The 14089-nt window shown below is 38.2% G+C and overlaps 2 protein-coding genes and 1 long non-coding RNA gene across 3 annotated transcripts; 2 read left to right on the top strand and 1 right to left on the bottom strand.

The window, feature by feature from the left end:
- Positions 1-1734: 1734 nt before the first annotated feature.
- Positions 1735-2336, top strand: LOC127123114 (uncharacterized mitochondrial protein AtMg00810-like). The gene is made up of 2 exons (XM_051053370.1): positions 1735-2054; positions 2276-2336. The coding sequence occupies exons 1-2, from the start codon at positions 1735-1737 to the stop codon at positions 2334-2336; spliced, it is 381 nt and encodes a 126-aa protein (XP_050909327.1).
- A 1201-nt stretch (positions 2337-3537) lies between these two features.
- LOC127119381 (uncharacterized) lies at positions 3538-6221 on the bottom strand. Its single transcript, XR_007802784.1, has 2 exons — positions 5288-6221; positions 3538-5204 (listed from the first exon to the last, which is right to left on the bottom strand). It is a non-coding gene; the product is annotated as an uncharacterized LOC127119381 (long non-coding RNA).
- A 4888-nt stretch (positions 6222-11109) lies between these two features.
- Positions 11110-13730, top strand: LOC127119380 (protein FAR-RED ELONGATED HYPOCOTYL 3-like). The gene is made up of 2 exons (XM_051049611.1): positions 11110-13399; positions 13489-13730. The coding sequence occupies exon 1, from the start codon at positions 11120-11122 to the stop codon at positions 12356-12358; it is 1239 nt and encodes a 412-aa protein (XP_050905568.1). The 5' UTR covers positions 11110-11119; the 3' UTR covers positions 12359-13399; positions 13489-13730.
- Positions 13731-14089: the final 359 nt, after the last annotated feature.

Below are 14089 nucleotides of genomic sequence, written 5' to 3'. Positions count from 1 at the left end.
CAGATAGAAAATCCATAGTCCTAGGTTATTTTTACTATCCAAAATTCTTATACATATCAATGAATAATTGCTGTCCAGCTTAAGCTATTCATATTAATCATCATTCGTTGGTCCGACGAATAAAGCATAAAGAACGGTAATAAGAACAAATCAATGGAAAAGAAGAAATAGTCAATGCACTCATAAACATAAAATCTGTCACATTCAGAATCAGGGTCACCCCCCTAGCAATGGGGGGTTTAGCTACTCATAATCGAAATAAAAACAAAGATTAACATTGTTGTCATTACAGAATTTCGTGAGGAATCAATCTTCAATCGTCGGAAAACTCTTGAACATATGAATCCTCTGATAATCGTAGAGTCTCCAGGTCTCAAACGCGTCTCTTTTTCTCTAAAAATTGTCCAACCCCCGGAAAATCGTGTTCTCCCCTCTAAATAGCTATGCAGTTAGGCTTTTCCTGAATTTGGGCTCCATACGCGTATTGCCCAGTCTGGTACGCGTATTGCCCAGTCTCAAACGCGTACTGCACGTAAGACAGCCTCTGATACGCATATTGCCCAGTCTGGTACGCGTATTGCCCAGTCTCAAACGCGTACTGCACGTAAGACAGCCTCTGATACGCGTATTGCCCAGTCTGGTACGCGTATTGCCCAGTCTGGTACGCGTATTGCCCAGTCATATACGTATGCTACGCGTACTGGGAAGGTCCATACGCGTATCATGTAAGGCCATACGCGTATGGACAGCAGGTTCTCCAAGAATTTGGTTTTTTCTTCCGTTTTCTTGCTCGGGCTTAATTTCGCATCTGACGTTTGATTCCCTGAGCTTCCAGGCTACTTTTTGACCGGCTAACATACCCAAAAGTGTAAAATATCCTCAAGAAATTCATAAGTAACAACACACTTCATATTATAGAATTGAGCTTATATCTAACTAAAAATGCTTCAGTTTACGCAGTTTACCTGACTTATTTACGGTTAAATAGTGAAATACCTAGCATAAATGGTGACTGATCATACTGCAAGATACTGAAGTAGACTCTGAAGGAGAAGTTATTCACTGCACCATGTTAGTAGACTCTGAACTAGTGTTGAAGAAGTTCTCAAGAAGAAACTGTGGTTGAAGGCCATGAAAAAAGAACTTCAAGCTATAGAAAGAAACAATACTTGTAAGTTGACTGAGCTTCTAAAGGACAAGAAAGCCATCAACGTCAGATGGATTTTCAAGGTGAAACTAAAGCCAGTTGGATCAATTGGCAAACACAAAAAAAAATGTTAGTCGCAAAAGGTTTTCTACAGAAATATGAGTTAGATTACTTTGAAGTGTTTTCTCTTCTAGCGAGACATGATACAATTAGGTTGATGATTGCGATAGCTACTAATAGGAATTGGCCTTTGATGCATTTAGATGTGAAATCTGCATTTCTGAACGGTCCACTGGATTTGAGAAAAAGAATCAGGAAGGGATGGTGTACAAGTTGCATAAAGCCTTGTATGGACTAAAACAATCTCCCCGAGCTTGGAATCTGAAGATTGATTCATTTTTCAAGCTCCAAGGATTCAGAAAGTATGAGATGGAGTATGACGTTTATGTTCAACATACTTCTGAAGGCAATATGACTCTGGTGTGTCTCTATGTTGATGACATATTGCTAACAGGGAGTTGTGAACATGAGATAGCTAGTTCAAGAAGGTGATGATGAATGCGTTTGAGATAATTGATCTAGGAAATATGACATATTTCATAGGGATGAAGTTTATGTACTCTGAGAAAGGTATCATTTTGCATCAACTGAAATATGAACTTGAGCTTCTGAAGAGATTCGAGCTACTAAATTGTAAGGTTGTTGTCACACCTATAGAAAAAAATTACAAATTGGATTCTGATTCTGAAGGTGATGATTTAGATGCCACAACCTTTAAGCACTTGATTGTCTCTCTATGGTATTTGTGTAATACCAGACCTGACATTTTATATGCAATTGGAATAGTTGGTAGGTTCATGAGTAAGCCGAAGTGGTATCATTACCAAGTTGCTGTCAGGATTCAGAGGTATATAAAGGGAACTTAGAAGTAAAGAGTTTTACTCCCTTCTTGAGAGAAGACTAATTCAGAGCTGATGTGTTACTCAAACTATGATTGTATGGAGACAGAGTTGACAGAAGAAGTACTTCTGGATACTTGTTTAAGTTTCCTGGAAAGTTCTATTTCTTGGTGTTCCATGAAGCAACCAGTTGTTGCTTTGTCAACCTGTGAAACTGAATATATTGTAGGTGTTCTGGATGCATGTCAGACTGTTTGGCTTTTGAATTTACTGCAGGATCTAAAGATTAAGGTAAACAAGCCTCTAAAGGTGATGATAGATAATAAGTCTGCAATCAATCTTACCAAGAACCCAATATTGCATGGGAGAAGCAAGCACATTGAGACTAAATATTACTTTATGAGAAGTCGGGTTAATAATAGAGTGCTAGAAGTTATACAATATAGCACCCAGAAGCAGCTAGAAGTTATACATTATTCTGACGAAAGTGATCAAGACTGATCAATTTCTCCACTTGAGGGATGGAACTGGTGTTATTAGTGTTGATTAGTTAAATCCTGAATTAAGGGATGATGTTGAAGGGTGTAGTACCCCAAAATTTGCCCCCCATTTTTGCTTTTTTATCTAACTCGTGATTCTAACCTCATTCATATCTCATTCATGCTCATCATTCATTCATGACTAATATTGACTAACAAGCATCATAGATTTGAGGTTTATGGTTGATAAAATCAGGGATTCGTCTGGAGGATTTTGTTATTTGCTCATCGTGTGGGTTGCAACCCTAATTCTTGGTCTTGAGAGATCTTGTTGATTGGTTTCTGTGCACAGACTGGGTTTCAAAATCCTAGTTGTGGGCCCATGATCAGAGGAGTTGTTTGTGGAGCTTTGTGATTGGCTTAAAACCCTAATCAGGGATAATTGGTGTTTCAAGTGCTATGCTGGTTGGCTATTGGATTTGGGATCCATCAAAACACTAGTCGTCAATCTTGGAGGGTCATGAATCGTGTGATTGACTTTGAGGGGGTGGAAACCCTAGTTTTTGACTATGGTGTCATCATCAGTGGGGTGTACATTCAAAATTGAGGTTTCATCTGATCCATTACGAATGGCTCCTGGGCTTAGAAGATTCATGGTCTTGATTCATCGATTGGGATTCATTCAAAGCTTAGTAGGGTCATGATATGTTGTGGTACATATTCAATTGTCCATGAGAAAATACACATTTTTACTTAAGATGAATTTTGGTCAACTGTTGACTTTTTGATCAATCAGAGTCAATCGACACTTTTTCCTAATCTCTATTTTTCTTTGATCCACCATGATCCATTGTGAAACCAAAGCCACTTTGAAACCATATGCCATGTTCAATTTAAACTTTTCAAACCATCTTCGCTCATTACACAATTGTAAACTATTCAATGACCATTTACAATACAAAACTATTCTATAACCAATTTCCATTATAGCGTTTTGTCCCATCAATGACCATTAGATTCAAACCGAATATTTCAAACCAAAAAGAAGTTACAAAATGCACAACAAAATTCCAATTCCAATCATTCAAAAGATGTAACACAATTACACCTATTTTTTATACAATACCAATAACAAAGTAGACTTCATCATCATCAACAGTAACGTGCAAAGAATCATTCACTACCTCTAACAGTGCCACCGCCATTGATTCCCACTTCCTCTTTACTTTGCTTCCAACCTTAACTTTCTTCATTCCTTAATTTCACATTTCTGATCTTCCTCGGGATCTTCCAAACAAGTTTCTGTCATTTTCCACCTAAACAATAAACATAACATACTCCTTTTTCAGAATTGGCAGATCAAAGAAGAGACTATGGAAAGAAAAATCTGAATATATATGAGCTGTTGAAGAAGCTATCTGCTAAGATGTGGTCTAATTTCGACATAAGACCTCAGATAGATAAAGGAAAAAAGAGAGAGGTTTTAATTCTTGTTTCGATAACCAATTTCCATCGTTGGAAGGTAAAGATAAATGTGTCTCACTTAGCTCTGAGATGAAAATGAGTTCTAGAAGAAGTGAAGCCAAGCTAAAAAAGAATCAGTGGCAGGACTCAGATATTGAACCATATCAAGAGACATTGTTTTGCTTCGTCCGCGAAAGTTTCTGTAGTCGAATTTCCAAGACTATTTTCCACATTCTCTATCAATAGCTTCGTCTGACGAAATCTTTTCAGAATCAAGCTTGAGTAGCTCATCTTATATTTCCCTTCCCGAGGAGGCTTACACCAAAAATATTCCCCCTTTTGTGGCTAGCCTTGCTTCTTCTTCAACGTAGGACAATTTCGATATTGATCTAGATGTTGATTTTTTTTCTGCTCGATCGGAGAAACCTGGTTGCTTGAATAAGATGTTTAGTTTCAAACCTAATAAAGATACTTGCATTGAAAAAGAAATGTTAGACATTAAGCAAAGAAAGCAGTATTCTTTCCGTAATACGAAAGAATCAACAGAGTATGACATGAATAACTTGTCCCGAAATCAACTTAGCTTTGGCTTGAATTGATTAGGAAGAAGTTTAAGTTGCAAAGAGGGACCTACCCTTCTGAAACAAAGCTTTAAACAAGTTAGCACAAAATCTGGTCCATTGATATTTGAATCTTCCGATTTGAATAAATCTAGCAAGGATCATAAGGCCAGTGATCATAAGAGAACAACCAGTTCATACCCTTTGTGCTTCAACTCACCTACCAAAATTCAATAATTAGCTAAATATCTGCTACTGCCGGGCAGAAGTCCCGATAACAAGCACATCCGCGTATCATACCTACATCACGAGTTAAGTTCCATCAGCATCACAATCACATAACCAGAAATAACAGAACTCCACAACTGACACAAACTTCTAACTGATTTACGCCAATTCCAAACTGAAACAGAAAAAAAAACCAGTTTGCTCAAACCCCTAACAAATTGTAACAGAGCACAACAGAGTTATCCAATCCTAACTAATCTACACAGGGCAAGATTAACGTAGCATAACAGAGTTGCAACCGAATCCTCTATATAAGACCATTGTCAATCATAATCAAAAGGGAGGATCGTTCTCTCTCTCTGCTACAACAGTTCGTCCGTCTCAAGCTCTCCAAAATCTCTGGAAATTGCACACTCACATACCATTCCTACAGGGTAAAGAACAGGAGTATAAGAGAGAAGAAGAAGCGCGTAATTTGGAGGAAGAAGAGGAGAAAGATTAAGAGAATACCTGGAGCAAATCGTTGATGTTCCTATCTCTGTTGTCTTCTCCGGAGAGGTAGGTTTCCGACTCACCTTCGATTCATGTTGTTTAACATGTAAGCGTATAGTGATTCCCTTCAAGAATCAAAGCACTCTCATATGAGGCTTCAATTCTTGGAGAACTGCGTTTAATTGGATCCTCTCCGACCTAGGGTTCGTCGTATTTATGCTTCGATCTGAGTATTCCAGAAGGATTGGAAGGTTCTCATGAGTGGACTCATGCTCAACATGTTAAAATGAGTGATGCGACGTCTGTTTTGTAGAATTAGAAGCGTCTCCGCTGCCGGAGGATATCTCCGGTATGGCAGAAGGAGCTTCTAATGTGAAAGGGAAGGTGGAGCGACACAAGTCTTATGCTGAATTAGTTCTCTGCTCGGCAGGGGCGCATTAATGGCATTTACTTCTTCCTATATGTGTTCGTTTTCAGGATTTGAGCCTGAGGAGACGGCTGATACTGGGACGTAAGACTAAGTGGAGCTGAGTAGCATGGCATAGGCACCGAAGATATTTAAGACTGAGAGTGAATATGAGGAACAACCATAGGTTGGAATATCTAAGCAAAATGCACCAAGCCATGATTGATTGTTTGATAAGTCGGGCCATAACGAACTCCAAATGGGGGTACAGAGTGCCCCAACATAAGCATACTGAGGTGCAACAATAGTAGAAGATGATTCCTCAGGATAGTCCAACAATATTCCAGGATGGTATCCTTGATTCGGATACTGCGCAGCAGGTTGAACCACATGTGGATGAATTTGCACATGAATTGGAGGACCCTTGTATTCAAACCTTTTCTCAATAGGCGCTTCAAGTGTAAAGCTCAAAAGCTTCTGATCGATGAGCTCTTGAACTATAGCCTTGGGAACATGACAAGTTTCTGTAGAGTGCCCTACGTATCCAGCATGGTATCCACATGTGGCATGAGGGTCATGCTTACGGCTATAGGGAAACTTAGCAGGTTCGGTCTGTTTAGGCACAATTGCCCTAACATTAACAAGTATAGGTAGCAGATATGCACAACTCATAGGAATTGGATCATTGTGAGGATGTCTCCCTTCCTGATCATTATTATTCTGACTGATTTGTTTTTGCTTCAACTTCTGGTTACTTTGCGAAGGCCTCTGATGTGGTAGCAAACACCGTTCTTGAGAGGAAAGTGGCAGAGTGCTTGCAGCCACCTTCTACTTATTATCCTTTTTAGACTCTCTTCAGCTTGCTCATCAATCACAACCTGATTTGGGAAGTCTATCGTCATGCTCTCCAAGAATATCCCCAAAACCATGTCAGTTCTGTCAATGCTCTTAGTCTCTTCCATGATCCTTGAATGATAGGTGTCGGCGAATCGTTGTCTCTCTGACGGAGGAATGGACAATGTGAGTTTTCTAGTTAATATGCATGAAATGCAAATGAATGAATGCATATGTTAGGGATGAAATGCGAATAATTATGCAACATCCATAGATTCAAAGCTTTAGTATATAGCAACCCAAGTTCAAAGCTCCACCATCTATACAACAATCCAATAATGTAGGTTAACAACACCGATAGTCTGAATAATCTGTGTATACTGCCTAATGCAGGATCAAAGGTTTGACGTCTATGAGAATAAAGGTATGTAGAGGCTATGGTTTCCTGTATAAAAAACCCATATCCCCCCTCACAGGTAGGTTCTAGTCTTCAAAGGTAACCTAGAAGGTTTCTAGAGTCAACGATCCAATTCGAGATACCATTGCCTGAGACGAATGACTCGTCGGACAATGATGCTCCCAAAAGGATCTACTATAGGTGTGACGTATCGTGTCAACCATAATCGCGGAATAACTCCACGGAGGTCAAACACAACTCTAGTCACATTGCTATCCTGTGTATGTACTCAAGCTCGGGTATAGAGTTTTTCTCTCATGTATCAATAACCCAACCCAACGGAGAGTATAACAGATGATATCCATAATATAAAGCAATAAGAAATGCGATAAGTAAAGCGAGTAAATGCATAAAGGTAAACAACCAAACGAACGGAGAAGTAGTCAAAACTGGGCTCGACTCCTTTTAGAGACCTGGAAGTACTCCAAGTAGCGAAGCATCCCCAATAGAGTCACCAACTGAAGCTAGCGAAAATATACCCGAATGTATCGCACGCTCGAACATACAACAGAGTCGCCATCGAACTTTATTTATTCCATAAGGAAAGGGAAAACATCGATAAAACCCAGGGGAAATAGATATGTTGGGTAATGAAGTCGGTTATGCAAGGGGAATGTATTAGCACCCCCTAACATCCATGGTACTCCATGGGAACCGTTTTGATTGTTCTCGCTCAAATAGGTGTGATATCTTAACATTACTCGCAAAAGAATAAGTGGAAAGGAAAGATATAGATAAAGTGCTCAGTGAGGATTGGGGCCCTCATACCTACGTATCCTCATAGTGCAATGAAGAATTCAGAGCTTCGTAGTTCAAGGAACTAGAGGCGGGAGGTGAAAAAAGTGTGATCAAAGGTATGGTCTGAACTAAAGAATAGTGTTGTTTTAACTCCTGCAAGGGTGAAAAGATGAACCCAAGAGTAAAGTGGCTATTACCAGTACGTGGGCTAGTAGGACCGCCACTGTAGGGTAAAGCCGAAAAGACAAAGAAATAAGTGTTTGGGCACAGTCTCAAACATCTATTGGTTCACAAGATGACGCAAGAAGGAGCACAAAAAGGTAGTGTATTTGGCTCAAAGGTAACTGGTATATCACATGGAGTGAGTGAAGGTAGAATATAAAAGTATCATGAAGATGAACGAAATAAAATGACCAAAGTCACACAATTGAATATGTGGCGATAAGTGACCGAAGAAGTATTGCTTGAAATCAAAAGGTGAAGGTGTATTGGAATCCATAAGATAAATAAGATTTACACCATAGAGGGAAATAACTTTAACCGATACGTGGATTGGCAGGACCGTCACTGTAGGGTGATTATCTAAAAAGAAGGAATTAAGTGTTTGGGCACAGTCCCAAACAACTCTATGTAGAAATGCAAATTATTCGTTATACGTCCTAAAAGAGTATGTATGGAATTCCAAAGAAAATGTATTTCAATGTCAAAGAAATAGTATGTCACTGGGTGAACAATTTATGATCGAAGGTAGATAATGAACAACGAAAGATATGAGTGACGCCCTAAGGCGAAAGAAGGATAATTAGGAGTATGTTTGCCAAGGATTCGCATCCTCGTACCTACGTATTCTCATTGTGCAATGAGAAAGTCAGAGCAATCGTAGTTCAGAACCACGAGAATAGAAAGAGATACATACAGTGATGAAGAGTATAATTTGTACCAACATAATGGTAACATAAAGGTATTTGACCAAGCAACGAAGACTCACAAGATAAACCCAATTTCAGAGGTTAACTGCCATGAAACAAGGAGAGAGATATATTTGTCTAAGCGACAGGGGATTCACAAGATAAACACCAATTCAAGGAATGATTGCAGTATTGTATAGTACAAGTAATAAAGTATCGCTGGATGGGAAACAAATAGTTCGAGATCAAGAAGGATGGTATCTTGGATCCAAGAAAGAGATATACTCTGACTCGAAGAGCAAGGTAGGCATTTACCAATACATGGACTATTAGGAACGCCGCTATAGGGTAAAGCAAAAAAGAAAGACCTAATTAAGTGTTTGGGCATAGTCCCAATCAACTCTCGATTGATGAGGTGGACTGTCACTAGATCGTCCTAAAAGGATAGACAAGGAGTCAAAGGAGAAGTATGATATTGATTGTATGAACGAAGAATGATTGATTGATAAATAGGGTAGCAATAGATAAGGTAACTCACGAAGAAACTGAGTTATCTTGTCTACGTATCCTTATAATGCAATAAGGAAGTCAGAGATTTCGTAGTTCAGCCCACTAGGGCTGAAAGCAAGAATGATTGGAGGCAAAAGAATGTGATTGAGTGATTGAATAGAAGTGAATAGAAATGGAGAGATGAATCGAGATACTTGACGGTCGATTGATAAGTATCACACTAAAGTCTAAGAATAAGGGTGAACGCTTTGAATATTTAGGGCCTATGCCCCATATGCAAATTCGTTTTAGACGAGGATAGGAGAGACTCCGTCTCATCATTCCCTATTACTTAAGGCTCGTAGCGTAGGATAATTCTCTTAACTAACAAGTTGTTGGTGAAGCATTTTCATTATTGATTCTTGTGTTGATGTTGATATTGTGTGAAGGAGACTTGATAGTTTAATTGATTCATATTGTACTAAAATCTATGAATAATGGTGAATGCTTTGAATATTTGGGGCCTATGCCCCATATGCAAAGTCGCTCTAGACGAGGATAGGCGAGACTCCATCTCGTCATTCCCTATTAATTAAGGATCATTTCGTACAATTTGAATCAAGTTTACCAAGTGTTAACCTTTGATTTATCTTGTATAATCCGCTGCTTGGTGTGACTGAGGATGCCTTGATTGAAGATCTTGACTTGATGCTTCGAGCTCCACAACTTAGAGTAAAAGTCTTATTAAATGACCAAGGGTCTTTTGGTCACTCAAATTAGACTGTGAGATTATACAAGTTCAAAGAATTTAATTGATCAAAATTGCTTTTGATCAATTTAAATCGGAGGGTTTGAAATGATTTAAGAAACTAAGTTAATCCTAATCTAATGGTGAGAAATTAAGTCACACTAACTTAAGGGAACATGCTATAATTAATCCAAGTTGATTAAAGATTCTATGTTAACAATCCTAAGGGAACATGTTATGGTTCATCACAAGTCTTGATTAAAATTCTATGTTAAAATCCCAAAGGGAACATGCCATTGCAAGGTGAAAGTGATATAATAACCCCTAAAAGGTAAAATGGTCAATATCCGCAAAATGAATCAACAAACCTAATGATCATAGCAAAATTATCCTAATATTGAATCATGGAAGAATGGACACCTAACCATATGAACCCAAATCCCGAGCAAAATGGAAACAAGATCAACAAAGAAATTAAAAATAAAATACGGCATGGCAAGATTAAATCCAAAACCCAATTTCTAATTCATGACCAAAATCAAATTGAGAATGAAGAAAGATACATCTAATCGATCTAATTAAACTACATTATAATCCTAATTAGACTCTAATATCTAACCACAAAAATCAAACAACAAAGCCATAAAAAAACCTGGAATCGGGCCTCTGTGGACAAACGGGGTGCAGGGAGCGATCCTTTCGATGGGCCTAGAGATCCTAGCCCAACACCCCTTTGTGCATCGTTCAGCAATCTTCAAATCCAATACCTAGGCCCAAACAGAAACAGCTGCACATGGAAATTGAAAAGCCAAGACGCAGCGTGCGGTAAGAAAATTTTACCTTGTACCCCTATAATTAATCCCATACCCCTACAAAAATTTAAAAATTCTCATTTTACCCTTAATTGGTTTTAACCAATTTACCATTTCATTTTTACCATTCAGTTGAAAATTACAAAAATTACACTTTCACACCCCTCGCACCGAAACACTTGCAAAAAGACTTCCGGTATGTATTTTTCCAAACCGGAAGACTTTTGGGAAGACTTCCGGAACACAAAAAAAGCAAACCGGAACACTTAAGGAAAGAGTTCCGGTTCACATAAAAAAAATTTCAAAAAAAAATTTGCATACCGGAACTCTTTGGAGAAGTGTTCCGGTTTGCTTTTTTTGTGTACCGGAAGTCTTTCTTTAAGTCTTCCGGTACGTGTTTTTTTTTTTTTTTTTTTTAAATTTTTTTTTTAATTTTAATTTTTTTTTTTTTTACAGAAATGGAAAATCTTCCCAAAATATGTGTAGATACTACTGATGCGTTTATGACGACGGAAAGATTTGGTACACGAGAAGAGGTTATCAGATGGATTAAAGAGGTTGGAATCGACAATAAAGTAACTGTTATTATCAGTCGTTCAGATACTGAAACGGGGAAGAGAGGGAGAAGTAACAAAATAATATTTGGCTGTGATAAAGGTGGGAAACACAAGATTAGTGATAGTGGTACCCAAAGTGCGTCCAAGAAATGTGGATGTCCATTTAAAATCAGGTCGACTCCGGCGAAAGATGGATCTGGTTGGAAGATTGATGTAAAATGTGGGTTACATAATCATGGTTTACCTGATAGATTAGAAGGTCATTCGTTTATTGGTAGGTTGACCACAGATGAGAAGCAACATGTCGCTGATTTGGCAAAGAGACATGTAGCACCTAGAAACATTTTGCTTTCCTTGCAAGACAAGTTTCCTGAGAATGTCACTCGTATTACGCAAGTATACAAGCATAAGAGTGTGATAGAAAAAGAGATAAGAGGTCCAAGGAGTGAGATACAACATCTGTTTAAGCTTATTGAGGATGCAGGATATGTGTATTGGAGTAGAAAAAAGGATGACTCGGAAGTGGTGAGAGAGATATTTTGGGCACATCCTGATTCAGTGAAGTTGTTGAATATATTTCCGATTGTGTTAGTTATGGATAGCACCTACAAGATAAACAAATATAGACAACCTTTGTTTGAAATTGTTGGCATGACATCGACTGAGTTGACTTTTACTGTTGGATTTGCATATATGGAGTCTGAGCAAACAGAGAATTTTTGCTGGGTATTGGAGAAATTAAAAGAGTTGTTTGTGAAGAAAGACATGTGTCCACAAGTGATTTTGACAGATAGAGATCTTGCTTTGATGAAAGCAATTGAAGTTGTGTTTCCCAACTCGATTAATTTGCTATGTAGATTTCACATTAACAAAAACGTTGGTGCCAAATGCAAACAACATGTGGTGAATGACCTGCAAAAGACGATAGACACATTATGGATGGAAGTTGTCTGGGCTAGTGATGAGGTTGAGTATGGTCAGCGGTTGCATCAACTTGAGCAAGCATGTGTTGATTATAGTGGATTTATTAATTATGTGAAAGACACATGGTTGACTCCACATAGGCATAGATTTGTTGGAGCATGGATTAATCGAGTCCTACATTTGGGTAACACAACGACTAATCGGTACGTCTTATAATTTTATATTTGATATTTTTTTTATGTTTTTTGATGTGTTATTTTCAATATCTGATATTTTTAATACTTGATATTTTCAATATCTAATGGTATTTTTTATATCTGATATTTTTAGGGTTGAATCTGCTCATTGGAAGTTAAAGCAGATGTTAGGAAACAGTATAGGTGACATGGTCAAATGTTGGGAAGCCATGAATAACAACTTGAGGTTACAACTGGGAAACATTAGAGCTTCATTTCAAAAGAGTTTTTACGAAGTTGAGAACGCGCACGTAAGTCCCTTTTATGGTTATTTGTGTGGTTCCGTATCTCGAGCTGCTTTGAGACGTATTGGTGAAGAGTTATTGAGAGTTGATTATGTTGGAACTAACAGGCAAATATGTGGTTGTACTCTTAGAACATCTTATGGGTTACCTTGTGCTTGTGAGTTAGGAAGATACATAGTAGGTGGTATACCGATACCCATTGATGCTGTTCATGTTCATTGGAGGAAACTAACTATGGAAGTTGAGTTAGAGATAGGTGAAGATGATGGATCAGAGGTGGATATGACAGCTGCAATGGATGAGTTGTGGAGACGATTTAGGTCATTAGATGTTGTTGGGAAAAGGGCATTAAGGAGTAGGGTATGTGAACTAGCATACCCAACAATGACAACATTGTGTCCACCACCTGAGAAAATAAAAACCAAAGGAGGAGTGAAGAAGAAAGGGAAAAAACCAGCAGATTATGATGTTTATAGGGACCCTTCGTATCATGAGTATGTTGATAAGGCATCTCAATCTTCACAAAGGCAATCTCAACCATCACAGACTTCGAAGAAGATCAAATTATCAAAGAAGCAACCACAATTCATGGTTCACAGCCACCTGAAAAATGGATGAGTCTACCAGATATGGGTTACTTGATAGCGAATCGTTATAATGTTGTACTTGTCTGTTTAGGCAATCCGTGCATCACTTTCTTTCCGATGACAAGTTCACATTCACCAAATGTCTCTATTTATTGCATTGGTTTTGTTAACCAGAATCATTGGGTTCAGGTATGTATTTATATGTCTAAATATTTTAATTATTCCAGTTAATATTTTATGTTATATGACTTAATCTTTTAATTATTTTACTTTATCAGGTTAACATGAAAGAGGGGTTTCCATTGCCACCGGTCACATTAGATTGGAAGAAATTTCGTTCTCATATAGCAACTACTTGGATGCTAGGATTTGCAGGACGTATGCAACATTGGCAATTACTTACACCTGTATTAGCATGATTATGTAATCAAAACATAAATATGTAATCAAAACATGAAATCTATATTATTATGTCTATTATATTCAAAGCTTAATACATATAATCAATGTGAACGAGAAATATGCAAAGCTTCAAATAAATCAGAAAACTGTGGATCTTCCTCTTCAGCATTAACCTGTCTCAGATAGCGACGAATCAATGTAGATACACGAGCCCAATCAGGATCAGATGGCCCGGCGTCATATACAGGAACGGGTACCTCTCTAGGAGCGTCACGATGGGGAGGGACCAACCGTGGATGGGAAACACGATAATACCACTCCAGATAACTGTCTACTACCTCAGATGGAGTGGTGGCCACGGAAGATGAACCGATCACATCGACAACACTCTGATGGTAACTGATCCAATCAACATCAATATCCATCGCCATCATACAATCCAGAGGTGGGGATGGAACATACTGCCTATACCCGAAC

This window comes from Lathyrus oleraceus, chromosome 2 (assembly GCF_024323335.1).
Source record: "Lathyrus oleraceus cultivar Zhongwan6 chromosome 2, CAAS_Psat_ZW6_1.0, whole genome shotgun sequence".
Classification (NCBI taxonomy): domain Eukaryota; kingdom Viridiplantae; phylum Streptophyta; class Magnoliopsida; order Fabales; family Fabaceae; genus Lathyrus; species Lathyrus oleraceus.
This window is presented reverse-complemented; position numbering and strand designations above follow the sequence as displayed.

Bases quoted from the DNA above. Each gene is read 5' to 3' on its own strand.
- LOC127123114 (XM_051053370.1), top strand. From the start codon at position 1,735: ATGACATATTTCATAGGGATGAAGTTTATGTACTCTGAGAAAGGTATC. The intron at 2,055-2,275 runs GTATATAAAGGG...AATATATTGTAG, and splicing joins GTTGCTGTCAGGATTCAGAG to GTGTTCTGGATGCATGTCAG.
- LOC127119380 (XM_051049611.1), top strand. From the start codon at position 11,120: ATGGAAAATCTTCCCAAAATATGTGTAGATACTACTGATGCGTTTATG.